The following is a 15,226-nucleotide window of genomic DNA, read 5'->3' as shown; positions in this document are numbered from 1 at the left end:
TTTCAATCTACCGACCTTGGAATATATAACGTGCGCGCCAATACACAACATTTCCTCCTTTTAATTGGATTGTGCCATATGATGTGTCAGTGTGTACGGTCAGAACTTGGCGGGATGATTAGAACACGGTTGTGGGAATGTCTTATGCGTCAGTGGCATCCGGATTGATACTGATAACTGGTGAAATTAGTGTTTCAAAACAGACGTCGTGTCGTGGGCCAGTTTCATTATGATCGTTTTTGATTGGTTCTCCACAGTTCTTTACAGGTTGTTTTCCTGAGGTCGGCTGTAGCTGGTTAATGTCGTGCTTGATTTCTTTTCCTTGATAGGGGAGTTCATAGTGAAGATCCCCGATGAGGGCTGCAATGGTACCAGAAAGGCCATTTGTTCAGTTTTGGATTGCCAGACAAGAATAAGTAAATGATTTACCCTGGTTTCAAGCGTACGAAATGTGAGTTCTTCTTGAATTTTTGCTTTTTCAAGACTTAGAAATGTAAAAATTTTATTATAACTATAATTAATAAAAAATAACAAAAGTACAAATACCTTCGTTTTTTCTATAATTTACGTTACGCCGCCGCTGGTAAGTAATCTGTAGCTTTGAAAGTACACGATCATTGCCGACGGCGTGACGTCACCTGCGCGACCCAAAACGTTCTTTCTTCTGTACTAACTGTAACTATAGATGAATGAAAAAGTTTGGAGTATTAGAAATGAGAAAACTATTACAACAGCGAGAGATCACAGCTTTATTTGTATTGAAAAGTAACATTTTTAATTATAAATTCCAACAATTAGTATTAATTAGAATTTGAACTCTTTTTATCGTTAGCTAGAAAACTTTACAAGACTATTTTACAAAATTTATTAATTACAATATTAAATTACATGCAAAACCCAAAATTAACATACATCAGAACTTAACACTTTATTTTCCGTATCTACATTAGGTACCGGTTGTAAACTGAGATCGCCGGTATTACACGGAATACTGGGAATCTGCGAACCTTGTTTCGAAAATCCTGAATATTTGGAAGTGGTCGGCATTAACGGTACCGGTAAATGTGCCAAAGTTTCAATTTCATCTTTGTCTAATATCGTCTTGCTAGCTTCGGTTTCGTCGTCTGCGAACGGTAACACAAATTCATTACTTTGATTTGATGAAGCGTCCGGTAAAGCGGCGGAAGGTATTAGTGGCGTTTGCGAAATGTTACATGAACTACCCACAGGGCTAAAGGGATCAGGCGTAAAACTGGATGATCTATTCTTATCGGGCGTTAGCTCCTCAGTCACACTATTCTCAGCACTTAAATCGGAGAAGTCAATATCGTAATTAACGTTAGCGAGTTCTAGCAAGCTACTGCGCCCATCATCCGGCGTCAAACCACACAGGCTGCGATTATCAAATGAAAACTCACCGGGCTGTAGCGTTTCGGCTGGTTGTGAGCAGGGAGTTATGTCTAGTTTTAGATTGGTTTTCGCGTCAGCCGTTAAATCCAGTGGGAGTAGTTGCAAATTTTGCATGTAGAAGTTGGGCAAACTCGTGTCGGCGACCCCTTCATTTGTTACGATGATTGGAGCAATAGGTGATGGAAGGTTGTCTGTGATCGAGTCTTGTCGATCGATAGAAATCGGCGTTTTTCGTGGCCTAATTATTAGAGGAGTCTTCTTTATTATAGAAGTAATTGACTTTGTGATTTCTTCCTGAAATAAATAATTGATTTTGTACAATTCCAAAAAATTGTTTAGGTACAGCTGTACGCAAAGTTGAACTTTCATGAAAGAGCTAACGGTTTAATGCTTACTTTGAATTTTTCGATGTTGCTTTTGAGCTCGACTGTCCCCTTTTGAACGGCATCGGTACGTTCTGAGAGTCCTTTAAGGCATGCTAGGTGTTCACGTAATTGGTGCATGCTTTCGCACGCGACCAAAGCGGATTCCCAAGCACTAACTGGTGTGATGGCGCCGGTCATGTATGCTGTGAACTCGTCCTCGGGCATATTAAGAGATTCGGCAGTTAAATTTTCGATGAAAGAAACAGCGCAACACTGTAAATATGTTGTCAAACAAAACTCGTTAGTTCGTTAGCGGTCATTTACCAAATTGGTGAAGTAGTATCCCGCTTCCCCTTGCATTAAACGGCTATCGTTGCAAAAACGAGTGACATAGTGGATATTGCTTTTTAGCCGCGCGGGATTTCCTTTTAATACTATGAATATTAAAGCGGGTAGAAACTCATCGGCACTGACTGGACCGCCTTGGCAGTGTTGCAAAACTTCCATAACACTTCTGCAGCAACGCACCACACATGACAATTTGTCTTGTGGGGCTTTAACCGAATCGATACCTATAAACTGTTAGGTAAGTAAACCTTTAGTATCTCTCTGCCCTTACCTAACAAATCCGTAATGGCAGTGTAGACAAGGTCACGGACTTCCATACTCGTTTCACTAATACAACAGCCCAAGTGGTGGGCTGTCACCCAACTTAACTTACGAATTCGTTCCTGAATACGCAAATCTTCCTCTTCGTCGTGCGTACAAGTTGGACAAAAAAGCGCACTAAAATTGATCTTTAGAAAAACTCACCGCACAAGTATGCCGACTTACCTGTATAATTCGACCATTACGAATTTCTCAAAAAAGTCCAGTATTTGGCACCTGATCTCCCCATTGATCTCCTTATATACACTATTCGTATTTAATCGGGTTAAATACATATTGTAATACTGTTGCGCTAATTCCGCCACCTCCTCGATCGGTTTGCTGTCGAGCAAGGCCCGCGTTTTCGTATAGGCCGTGGTTACGCATTTCGTGAAGTCCTTGCGTACGTGCTCGCCGCATACTCCATATTTTGATATAAATTCGGCCGTCAGCTTCTCGATCTCGGGGTTGGCGTGGTGGAATTCGTGGTGTCTCGGCGTGTCTGAAAAAAAACGTTTACGTTCTGCGATTTACGTAAGAGGCGGTTATTACCTTTGGCACTGGACGACTTTCGAAACACTGGCGTTAGATTTTTTAGGTATTTATTTTTTTTATCGATTTGTTGCCGCTTCTTCTCTTCGAATTTGGAAAAACCCGGAATCCGCGACTTGCTCTGTTCTGGTCTACCGAGCACGATTGTACTTTTTTCCCGCTCTTTTTGCATTGAATCGCGGTAGCACTTGGAGCAGTAACCTGAAAAGTAACAATAAATGAAGTTGGTGCTAGCCGTGCGGTGATGCAACATTATCGTATGCATGTCCCCTATCTTCTAATTACAGTTTGACATAAGGATCGCTGGAGTCCACAATACTATTAAGGTTATCTATTTTATCTTGGGTAATGTGTCCGGTTCTCCATTATAAATATAATTATAATCTTAATGGTCCGATAATTTATCAGGGACCAAATACAATTATACTTAATTTCTAAAAATACATAGCAAAATTGATATTATTGGTATTCCAAAAATTCAAAATCATTTTATTGTTTCCATAGTTCTATTGGGATCTGCTGATATAAAATTACCCAATAATTAATTTGGTTTTTCTATCTGTCAAATGTCTTACCTACAAGATACCTAATATTCAAAAATTGAAATTCAGAAAACTTCTCCAGTAAACAATTTGAGAAAAAAGAAGGCTATGACACAATATTGTGTATACTGATATCAGCACCAGATAGCCTATCACTGTTGGACGATAAGTAAAAGCAAAAATCAAAACTCACCGTCCCATTCCGCGTTTCCAAAGAATCCGCATCCATTCTTACACTTCAGATCGGCATGCTTGATCCTTAACGTCGGCTGCTTAGTGGCGTACATCATGTACTTGTACGATCTCTGTAACGCTAAAATAGGCATTTTGACCACGAAAACTTCGACACGATCGATAAAAAATGTTTTGCAATCTTTAGAATTCCACTTTCATCGCTTTTTGGCCATCAATTTGAGCGCCGGGAACACAATTCGCCTAAATTTTGACTACCATGGGGGAACGAAGCTGTGGTCGTGTTCGCAAAGGCGAAGGGCGCTGAGCAACGTAATTAGGTGTTGGGGATGTTTGAAGTAGGTGTGGATTAGTTCATCCAACTTTACAATTTTCCTCTCGAAATGTACACACCGAACGGCACAATCAACTATCACTGCATCACCCATTTGTTGTAAACGAAAAATCGTATTCTTTACCAAGCCTAAAGCTTAAAACTTTGACGAAATACAAATCGCACGAACGTTCTCTCGATACTAAATCTATTGTTTTACTTTTAACCATATTTATAGCCTCCCTGATAATGAACTTTATCTAGTATAAATGTACTGATAAGCCCGGTTTAAAGACACAGATAACAGGAAGAGGAAACTAAGGTTTTCTATAACTGCGAATATTTGTTTACTAACTGAGGCACCATGAGACTCTCTGCGGTTTTTAAACAGTTGATGTGCTTTGTGCAGCAATAAAAACAGTCTCATCCATAGTTCGTGATAATTTTTATCACTTGCACGTGTAGTACAATCGTCGAAGGTTGATAATATTATTTAACATAAAAATGAATAGCAATAATTATCTGCAACTTTCGTCCTTGGGATGTTAGAAACCAAAGGGGGCCCATAAAATTGAGCTTATCGTCCATCAATTAATAATTGAATGGAAGAAGCAAACAAATTAAAAAAACTGTAAAACAGGAGCAGCTCTATTTGTACTTCCATAGACCTTGACATGGTTTGTAGGTACGTCTGCACGTGTTTAGCCTGACAAAATATTTGTAAAAAAACATTGTAATTGTGATAGTTTAATAAGTCATCATGTTATCAACCTACCTTGATAATAAATATGATGAAAGTAGGCAAATGACTAAATTTGGATATAAACATGTTTTGTTTTCTCATCAAGTTCTCCACCGAGTATTGACGGTAATTCCAATTACATCAAATTCACAGTAAATCATGCAAGCATCACATGAGAAAAACAAATACGTAAACCTAATTCTTCATTAGGAGTGCTGGACGAAATCAAGAGGTTAATATACCTACCTACAATGCGAGCGTCGATGGATTTGCTTTTTCCCTCATCTTATGAGCAGGGCCCTCGCCCATCTGAGAGGACTGTCTGCATGCAGTTTCAGTGTTTTACAATAATATCAAAGTGCAACCAGAAAAGGCGCACAGGGTCATGAACAACTTTGAAACATCCATTCTGTTAGTTTAAGCTTATACATTGAATAAAAAATTAATTAATTAATTCAATGGTTTAAATCAATAAATTTAATAAAAAAATAATTTTTGAAATCTTTTTCGAAATAGTACCTTTTCATTGGCCCACCCAGTATAATACAGACCAAAGTTTCTGAATGAAACCTACACTTAAATCCCGACATTTCTACTGTTTGCAAGAGGCTTTTAAATCTTTTAAAAATTGCTTCAGATGCAAATAATAGACTAACTTGTAATGTTATAAGAGAGACCTACATGTTTGTAAGAAAAGTACCTGCTCATTGTTCCACACGTTGTGATGTGGTGCACCCTTTGTAACCATTTTGCAGGAGACAATATGAACGGTGCAGTTTCACACTATACACCCTGTGTCAGAACTGCAGGTCCGGCATCATCAACGTTTTTGTTAAAACTGTTGGAGATAGCGTATGAAACGAATTGGATTTTTTTGAGTTGTGGATGTACTATCTGCTTATCCAATGTTTGTGGCAAAGGTATCAATTATCGAAATCCCAATCGTTTATGCCGATGCCCAGCCTGTTAACAGGTTAGATTTCAAAAAATAAATACCAGTAATTTATCGCCACATGCGAGAAATTTTTTAATGACCTTCTCCCTATCATTGACGATATCTATAATGTACTGTACAATATCAGGATATTATACGATAAAAATGGATGCAGATACGAGTAGTATACAGTAAGGAGTGATTTAGTTTTTAATAACGCAGTAGCTAGGTTTAACAGAACAAGCCAGATATTTGCTAAGTCTATGGAAAAAGCGAACATCCAGTAGTTTGAAGCTGCTTATGCTCTTGATAATTGTACCTAGGAATTTAACAATTCGGATTATTTTGTCCAATGATTTCCCGCTCGGCCAAAGGTATTGGGTCTTGGATTTGTTAGAAATAGCTCCCCCTCAAAGCATTAAATCAATCAATATTTGCGTTGAGTTATTAAGTGTCATTTGCATATAATTTAATTTCCCAGATTTATTTTAATCACTCAAATTAAAATTAAAATTTTGTTCAACATCGGAAAATTTGCATATACCGCTTCATAGCGAATGTGAACGAAAGTATACATGGACAACCTGATGGACAAAGAGCAATAACAAAGTGCACTTACGCGACAAAAAGCTTGTATAAGACTATGTTGTAACGGGGGTTTACGGCAAACGAAGTTAGTGGTGTGTAAGAATTTTATTTTCGCATGATTACGAAAATTCTAAGTTGATTTTCGCCAGCGAACACGTACAAATTTGGAAGCGACAAAGTATAAAGCTCCGTGTGTGAACAAATTGATTCGCGGTCGACATTTTAGCTACATCGCCATAAATATCCCCGAATATGTGTGAAGACATAGAGGAATCTATGGTGAAGATTTGCGATTGAAATTCAAGAACCAAAAACGTGCATTTATTGAGTGAAATTTATCAGAGTAGTAGTAAAAAGTAATAGTTTAACTTCGGCTAAAAACATATAAGTAGCGAAAACTCCTAGATTTCGAATACGGCTTGGAGAAACATTTAAAATCAAATTCGTATTTGTTGCTTAAGTGCATTGGTGTTAGGGAAGACTACAATGAAAAATAAAATAGAACAGATTTTGTATTATATTTATTGATAAGAATCGAATTCAAAGGATTTTGGTTATTTTGTTTCATTGTAAATTGTATTTAATTTCAGTGATACCATACCTTTGGTTGGATTAAAATTTTGTTTAGCATTCAGAGGTTGTAGGTATATATATTATTTTGAATAGATATACCAGTAATTTATGATGTGGAAAATGAAATGAATGAATGACAGAATGAAATGAATTTTAGATAAGGATAAAATGTTCCATTGATACATGATCACGAGACAAGCATTTGATTTTTTGTATTTCTTTTTATGAACCAAACCAATAACTGGTCAAGAAACATAGAACTTAATCGCCTTTGTTTTTATTTATATATTCAATTAACTAAGTTCACATGCGTATTTATTCGAGTCCAATCAAACCAGAGCATCACATTTTAATAGGAGGTTAGAGGTCAAAATTCCACAAGGTAAGGGACATACGAAATTAAAAACATGTTTTTACTGAGCTAGCTGTTGGTAAAATAAAAAACTAATTGTCACTTATAATTGCACAAGAGGTTTGTATTTTACCGAGTAAATTTGGGTTGTTTAGGTAATGAAAATCTGTTGCCTAGCAATTAGACGAGAAAAACTGTCAACTAATAAAAATGCGACACCGAAGGTGGAGCATTTTTAGGTTGACAGTTTTTCGAGTTCAATTGCTAAAAGGAAACAGATTTGAATGGCAACAATACAAATTTACTCGGTTTAAATACAAACCTCGAGTGTAATTCGGCAGGACAATTTAACGAACAAGAAATTCACCAAACTAATCAATTATTTACAGACGTCAAACTAGTCATATGGGAAAGGATAATGCGATTATTGGTTCGAAAATGAATAAGTGAAAAAACCACTAGTGCATTTGTCGCTGGAAAAGTTGCAGGTAACTTTTGCCGCTGTCAAAGTGACAATTGCACTGCGACTTATGCGATTTTTTATACATGAGTTGAATTGTCACTTATAATTGCACAAGAGGTTTGTATTTTACCGAGTAAATTTGGGTTGTTTAGGTAATGAAAATTTGTTGCCTAGCAATTAGACGAGAAAAACTGTCAACTAATAAAAATGCGACACCGCAGGTGAAGCATTTTTGGGTTGACAGTTTTTCGAGTTCAATTGCTAAAAGGAAACAGATTTGAATTGCAACAACCCAAATTTACTCGGTTTAAATACAAACCTCGAGTGTAATTCGGCAGGACAATTTAACGAACAAGAAATTCACCAAATTAATCAATTATTGACAGACGTCAAACTAGTCATATGGGAAAGGATAATGCGATTATTGGTTCGAAAATGAATATGTGAAAAAACCACTAGTGCATTTGTCGCTGGAAAAGTTGCAGGTAACTTTTGCCGCTGTCAAAGTGACAATTGCACTACGGCTTATGCGATTTTTTATATATGAGTTGAATTGTCACAGTAAAATTTTTGCTGGTGCCGTAGAATTTCAATTTTTTTAATGCAAGTGGGGTTTGCAAATCTTGTAAGTAAATGTAATTAAGTGTTAAACTTCAATTTATTTTTGCAAGAAACCAGTAGGAATGGGCATAATGACGTGAAGTACAAAATCTCTGAAAATGCATCTCTGAAAATGACGGCGAATGTTCTAAATTTATTAAAAACAATTGATTACGCCAAAGAGTCAGCTGATTTGCGCTGATCGAAAGGTAACTGAACGCTCATTTAAATTTATTCCGTACCGCGACCTCAAACGATGGTCACACCACGATTTTCAAAAACTGTACCTTTTTTTGACCCGCGCTCCTAACTGGTCCAGCCGCCAACACGGAATCTTTCCAACACGCGCTCTAAATACCCTTCCCCTTTTACGTGTTCCACTATCTACGCCAATATTACGTCGCATATCCAAAACCGGTTAGTCAATAGGAACCAACATCTACTATGCTATAGCGTTCGCCTGGTTGGCGCCAACTCGTTTATGGCGCATGCATTGTATACGTCAAGGACGCCACTCGAGAACTAATCGAATTAAAACAGCTGTAACCAAGTGCATACCTGCAAAAAATCAATCTAGATCGTTGACTTGCTACAGCTTTCAAGAAATCGGTAAGGTATTTTTTCTAGAGTTGATCAACACTGTAGTATGTTGAGGTCTACAAGGACCGTACCAATAACTTCTTACCCCACTTTTTTTTGTATAGGTACGATTATTCTTTTTTGTTATCCCCATGATACAGTGATGGTAAGATGAAATCAATTGGTAGCTATCCATCTTATAACGACTCAAAACGGGGTGATATTGACTAAGTGGATTGATAAAGACACTAAACCTTCCCCATACTTCTTTTAATTATTTCAGGTATTAGATTAAAGGCATTAGGTGACAGCGACTATAGTTTCGACCCGAAGGTCATTATCAAGCTTACGTTTAAGAGAACATATAAAGGTGGTTGAAAATTACATTTTAAAATGGTACATTTGGTTATCAATATGGGGAAAAATTACTAATTAAACATGGGAAACAATAACAATATTAACAATTTAAAAAACTTTTTGTCCTCACATATTATAAAACAATTGATTAAATTAAAGAAATTAGAGGAGAGGAGATGGACACAGCCATCTTGACAAGCAACTGGTGTGAGGACAAAAAGTTTTTTAAATTGTTAATATTGTTATTGTTTCCCATGTTTAATTAGTAATTTTTCCCCATATTGATAACCAAATGTACCATTTTAAAATGTAATTTTCAACCACCTTTATATGTTCTCTTAAACTTAAGCTTGATAATGACGTTCGGGTCGAAACTATAGTCGCTGTCACCTAATGCCTTTATTCTAATACCTGAAATAATTAAAAGTATGGGGAAGGTTTAGTGTCTTTATCAATCCACTTAGGAAGGTTTAGTGTCTTTATCAATCCACTTAGTACTTAAGATGAAATCACTCAGACTCAAATAGCCACAATTGGGTCTGTTACTCATTGTGAAATGGCCTGTAAGGCTTTTAAATTAAAGTCAACAATTTTATACCATTTTCCTAAGAATGTTAGCAATACACTGTGTCCGACATGGGGATCTCAGAAACCATAGAAGATACGACGATGGTCAAATTAGAGAAACTATGCACAATTAAAGCGTTATTATCATGCCGTAAAGAAATCCAGAAAATTTGGATTATTTCCAAAGATGTGCCCGGAAACCGATATTTGCCGATTCGATTTTTATTTTTTTCTGATCTTATTTGAACAGATCAAAAAATATAAAAAAAACACTTTCTCATTGCCACTGTTTGAGCTCTACAAGATACCGTTGAGAGATTTTCAATACAACGTTTCGTTGCGGAGAAATCACCATCAAATTTTTTATACGCCCGGAAAAAAGTACACACTGTATTGAGTAACATTTTATTTTGCTTTTTTTTGTTTTTTAAACTGGAAATTGCAACATGGAAACTTTCATTAAAAGATTACTCAAATGCAAATGGATTCAAAATACAGAATTCTTTAAACTGATTTGAATCCTTTAAGATCCCTTGCTTAAATTTTTCTGCTAAATATGCAACAGATTAATATTTATATTTGACCATGGATCTCAAAGTTATCAAAATAATCTTACAAAATACATAATTACGACTAACCTTTTATTTACAATTTTTCTTGGGCGTGGATGCTCTGGATTTCTTACTACTAACCTGCATACTTAAACCCGCCATTCGAAAATCTCCCGATGATAATTCTTTGGGTTGAAATTTGAACATTGAATAGCTTGGTCTCAATGTTGGTTTGCTGGTCCATGAAATATGGTCCAAAAACTGCGTTTTGCATACACAGTTACATTAACTGAATTTGATCACGGTTTAAAAAAACCCATTTGGTTACCAATAAATCGCATTTACGCGATAGGAATGAACAATTGAACTATATATTGTGGTGTTACAGTCTTGGTTTTGGTGCCCCAAAACGTAACCTTTTTTGTTCTTTTGGCTACAAAGAAAATAAAACGAGTTGATGGAAACAGAGCTTGTTTACAAATTGTAAAAATGTCAGCAAAGTAGTTCATTCCATATCAACTGGAGATCATTACTCCCTACAATCTTTGTTCAACGTTCGCAGTCCTGCGTTTTCTGGGAGCAAGATGACAACAATTTTTCAGTTTCATTATAGTGGGAGTAAGCGGTATTTTCTTACAAATACAGGTAACACACTCGATTTTGAAGTGGTCCTTGTAATTCCCTATAAATTTATTTACTACTTGATAAAGAACTTTGTCGCCGATTTGTACCTCTCTGATAAGAGCTTTATTATGACATCAAAATGATCTTAGTCTAACTTAAACCTGAATGAGTTGGCAAATAATGATCGCTAATACTGCGGTTGTTGATCACTTGATAGACAAGAATAATGTCACACAGTAAAAATGAATGCACATGCCTCCCCACCACCTCCCCACTGGAATAACATTACTATAATCTTGTAAGTCAAGGAGAATCACCTCTAATGAGGTAGCCGACAGAAATAAGCACTCAGATAAAAATAGCGGTTGATAAGTAAAACGTGTACAGAAAATAAAGCTAAAAGGTCAAAGACAAAAAGCCAATCCAAAGTTTCATCGTGAAGATGTCATAACAAAGACAGTTGATGATATTAAGATCAGATATTATGTCATACACCCCCTCTCTCCATACCTCCAGTACAGTACTATAATTTATATCGTCATTTAGATATCCTTTGGACTCGCAGCAATAAAATGGTTCATTGCGATAAGTGTTCAAAATATTCGCCATTAACTGCAAGGCAGTGGCACAACCTATCACGAAAAGCTTGAAATGAATGTCTGAGAATTCTGGGAGAAATTACTGCAGTAAATCATCATAAATCATACTTTCATTCTGTTAATTATAAAGAGGGTACAGATTTGCTTTTCCCGTATTTGATTTCCCTTAGCTACCGTTAACTAATTTGTGCTTTGTTGCTTGCCTTCGTTCCCGTTAGGGCAATCGCTACCGTGTCCGTGTGTCGGAATTCTGTTTTCTGCTGCTTCGCCAGAAGCCGATCACAGCTGCGCAAGACCTCTGGAGACCGTTTCTCCGACGTGTTATCTGTGACATTCGTCCTGAAACCTTGTCCAGGGTTCACACGAGGTTCACATACCTTGGTGGCGCTCGAGTCCGGCCTTCCGTTTAATTTTAAAAGCTCGTTGATTGCGTGCGAACTACCAAAGTTCGTCACAGTGCATTAGTGACATTTTGCACTAAGCCCTACGTCCCTTCAGCCTGATAAACTTAGTGAGTCCGTTACTGAGTCCTTCAAAAGTTCCATCCTGATAAACTTAGTGGGCCCTTTACAGAGTCTTTCAAAAGTACCAAAGTGAACTATTCAGACTCGCTCATATTTAGGGCTCAACTCGATGTTAAAGCTTCACTCCCTACCTCTTCTAAAATTAGATTTTACCTGCTGATTAATATACAGAGTAGGAAGAAGTAAATCAAAAACCTTGTGAAGATCAAAGATTTTGTTGCACTCATATGTAAGTGGTGCGCAATTTTTGAAGGGAGAATGTTGGAAACATCCTCGGAAACATCTTTACAACATTGTCTGTGGAAAAACACATTTTGAACTATGGAGCACGAGATGGAGCATGTATCTCAAACGAAAATCTTTGATCACTGGTTTATACCCTCGTTTATCCCTTATTTGGAAGAAATGTTTGTTTTAGGCTTCACTTTCACCCAATTTTTTGCATACTTACCTCCCATCCTCGCTCCCATCTACCTACACTGAAATGGTGCTTTGAAAAATAATAATAGTAGATGTTGTGAACATTGAGCTGCATTTAATGCTGTTAAATAGACCAAAGAGAAGACAACAATAAGTGTGATTAATGCTACACAGATAAATGAAATCTTTGCACATAAATCTACTACCCACACAAAGAGACTTTGTATGAATGAAATCATTAGAATGTGATAATTATAAGCAGGAAGTCATTTTACCATTCCTAGAGTAATAACGAAATTATGATTCACAATACATTCCCTAAATACATAGCTCTCGACATAGCTACAGGAATGCAAGTGACTCAATTTCAGGCTAGTGATTGAAATGTTTCAATTTATAAAGTATTGAGTAGAACATGCAATTACGTATTTAATTAAATTGAATTATCAATAGTGTTTACATGGAATAGTGTGAAGATATGGTAATTAATCATTAAACATTTCTCGGATCACACATCGTAACCACTACATGTGCGATAAAAGAACAGATTTTGATCTTTAATCTGGAATGGAAAATAGTGAAAAGGTCACAATTTTAGAAACGATAATGAAGTCGACAGTGGTGTGATAAGCTATAATTTATTTTATTTATTATAAAAAATAACACGTGAAGATTTGAAGGGAGATTATTGTAAATCACATCAAGTGATAAAAAGTAACAACCCCTTCCTGGCGATGATCAGGACATAATGACATTTTGGAAGAACAAATTACTTTCAGTTAAAAAAGGCCTGTTTATTATAATTCTGCACAAAATCAATTTTGTATTCCCTCACGTCATAGCTGCTATCACTGTGATAAGAGAAACATCAAACAAGAGGGCAAAGTTACTTCATATATAAATTATTAGCAATCTTTCATTCTACAAAGAGACCGATATCAAGCAATATATAACATAAACTCAGACTTCGAGCGGTCTAAGATAATTACTTTCTTAACGCACATTAGTAGGGAAACATTGTTTACATAAAATTATTAATTTGAGATTTTTTACTTGTAACTTTAAAAACACAGTGCCATCCAAACGCAAAATATTTGTAATCATAACCAAGAGCACCTTGTTCGTGTAAGTATGTAATCGAGGTATTAATTACCTTCACGGTAACAAAAGGATACAGCTAACAGTTCTTTGTCCTAGATGCGAGTGACACTTATGATGCTTAATTACTCTATATCTTCCAGGGAGGCTTCAATAATAGTCAATATACATATCAGCGAAAAACAAATCGACTATTACAATTGTATCCCAACACAATGCACTTACTACTTAGTGATAGCAGTTTCAGTTTCATGTACCATAAAATTTCGACAAGGTTACAAAAAAAGTAAGAACCACCTTTAAAAGTAGAAAAATTGTGTACCATACAAACCCATACTGGAGACAAAGCTTTGGAAAATTTACATTTCTTGCAAGCTTTTCAGTATTTGTGCGTATAAATTTAATGGTTTAATACAAAATCACTTACCACAAGTTTTATTTTCACATGTACAACTAATAAATAAGACTTTACTATAAGGTTAGGTAACAGTCAGTACAACAAACGTCAAAAGAGTAGTTCAGTTGAACAAGATAAATTGACTACTAATGAACGCCCCTCAAATGAAAGGAACTACTCCGTACAAATGAATCTACGGACTAAAAAAAAAGGGGTATAAAGTCGTGTAACGCATGTACCTATAATTCCGACGACTTTATTTTAAAGTAAAACCTCAACATGTCAAAAATATTGAATACTTCAAAGTTTTTTATATACACTATACATACATTATGCGTCATACTTTGGTTATCTCTCTTTAATACCCGCAAAAGTTGGCAGTGACAGAAAATATGAGGTCATATATGTCGTGTCGCCTATGTTGGATGACGTTTAGCGTTAGTCACATGTTGTTACGTTACATAACGTAATGTAATTGTAATTAAATATTCTCCCAAACTTTTGTAGGTTCTCTTTATTACACGTGCTTCTCGCCCCGTCACTCAATACGGAATGCCCTCCCCTACATCCTTATACATTATGCAACTTATCATACATGAATATAACTTACAGCTATCGCTACACGTCACTCAAACATTTAATCCAAAAATCAATGAAGTTTGACACTTCAATGTTGCAGCTCCCAGTTAAATGTGGGAATCTTAGATCATATGGGAATAATCGTCAACTTTGTCATTGTTTTAAAGATAAGGAGAGTAAAACGACGTCGGACATTTAAACTGAATACGCACCAGACAACAAGTCAAGTTGACGGACTTCATTCTAACGAAACATAAAATAGATGACGTAACCGCCCCAGTTCCTATTATACAGACTTTACGTACCACGCAATGATTAGGTGTTTTGATGTATCTAAAAACCGCAGAAAACTGCTAGGAAACGTGCCAAAAATTATCTTTAAAGTACCTCTCGTTGAACAACTGTTAGGTTTTTGATTGGCAGACTTTTTTTAACGTTTGACAACCGTGGTCTCTTGATTACCATCAATTTTCAAAACGAAATTGGCAACGTGGTGCGCGTCTCATCCCGCTTTTTTCAGAAGTTTGGTTAGGATTATACAAATTATTATTTTTATTAAACAACGAAGTCCATAAATAAAGAGGCGTTTTATTTCTGAACTAAGTATGTCGTCCCAGAAAAAGGAGAGTCGTTATCACCCTTATTCAAAATGGTAAG

General features: G+C 36.2%; 1 protein-coding gene across 4 annotated transcripts; it reads right to left on the bottom strand.

Annotated features, from left to right (window-relative positions):
* Positions 1 to 735: 735 nt before the first annotated feature.
* On the bottom strand, positions 736 to 14,129 carry LOC116175609 (rab5 GDP/GTP exchange factor-like). Of its 4 annotated transcripts, none has more exons than XM_031493816.1 (8): positions 14,021 to 14,129; positions 3,711 to 3,830; positions 2,976 to 3,176; positions 2,610 to 2,925; positions 2,395 to 2,561; positions 2,100 to 2,347; positions 1,806 to 2,048; positions 736 to 1,704 (listed from the first exon to the last, which is right to left on the bottom strand). In XM_031493816.1, exons 2-8 carry the CDS (start codon positions 3,805 to 3,807, stop codon positions 904 to 906), a joined length of 2,073 nt encoding a protein of 690 aa, XP_031349676.1. In that variant the 5' UTR covers positions 3,808 to 3,830; positions 14,021 to 14,129; the 3' UTR covers positions 736 to 903. The 4 variants fall into 4 exon arrangements, with proteins under 4 accessions (XP_031349676.1, XP_031349677.1, XP_031349675.1 ...); XM_031493817.1 differs by lacking the exon at positions 14,021 to 14,129 and having other exon boundaries at positions 736 to 1,124; positions 1,419 to 1,704; positions 3,711 to 3,843; XM_031493818.1 differs by lacking the exon at positions 14,021 to 14,129 and having other exon boundaries at positions 1,141 to 1,306; positions 1,419 to 1,704; positions 3,711 to 3,843.
* Positions 14,130 to 15,226: the final 1,097 nt, after the last annotated feature.

Source organism: Photinus pyralis, unplaced genomic scaffold (assembly GCF_008802855.1).
Source record: "Photinus pyralis isolate 1611_PpyrPB1 unplaced genomic scaffold, Ppyr1.3 Ppyr1.4_LG7, whole genome shotgun sequence".
In the NCBI taxonomy this organism is placed as follows: domain Eukaryota; kingdom Metazoa; phylum Arthropoda; class Insecta; order Coleoptera; family Lampyridae; genus Photinus; species Photinus pyralis.
Note: the sequence above shows the minus strand (reverse complement) of the source record. Positions and strands in the feature narration are given on the sequence as shown.

Coding starts and splice junctions, on each gene's coding strand:
- LOC116175609 (XM_031493815.1), bottom strand. CDS start 3,843: ATGCCTATTTTAGCGTTACAGAGATCGTACAAGTACATGATGTACGCC. Junction 2,562..2,609: donor GTAATGGTCGAATTATACAG/GTAAGTCGGCAT, acceptor GATCAATTTTAG/TGCGCTTTTTTGTCCAACTT. Junction 1,705..1,805: donor GCAACATCGAAAAATTCAAA/GTAAGCATTAAA, acceptor TATTTATTTCAG/GAAGAAATCACAAAGTCAAT.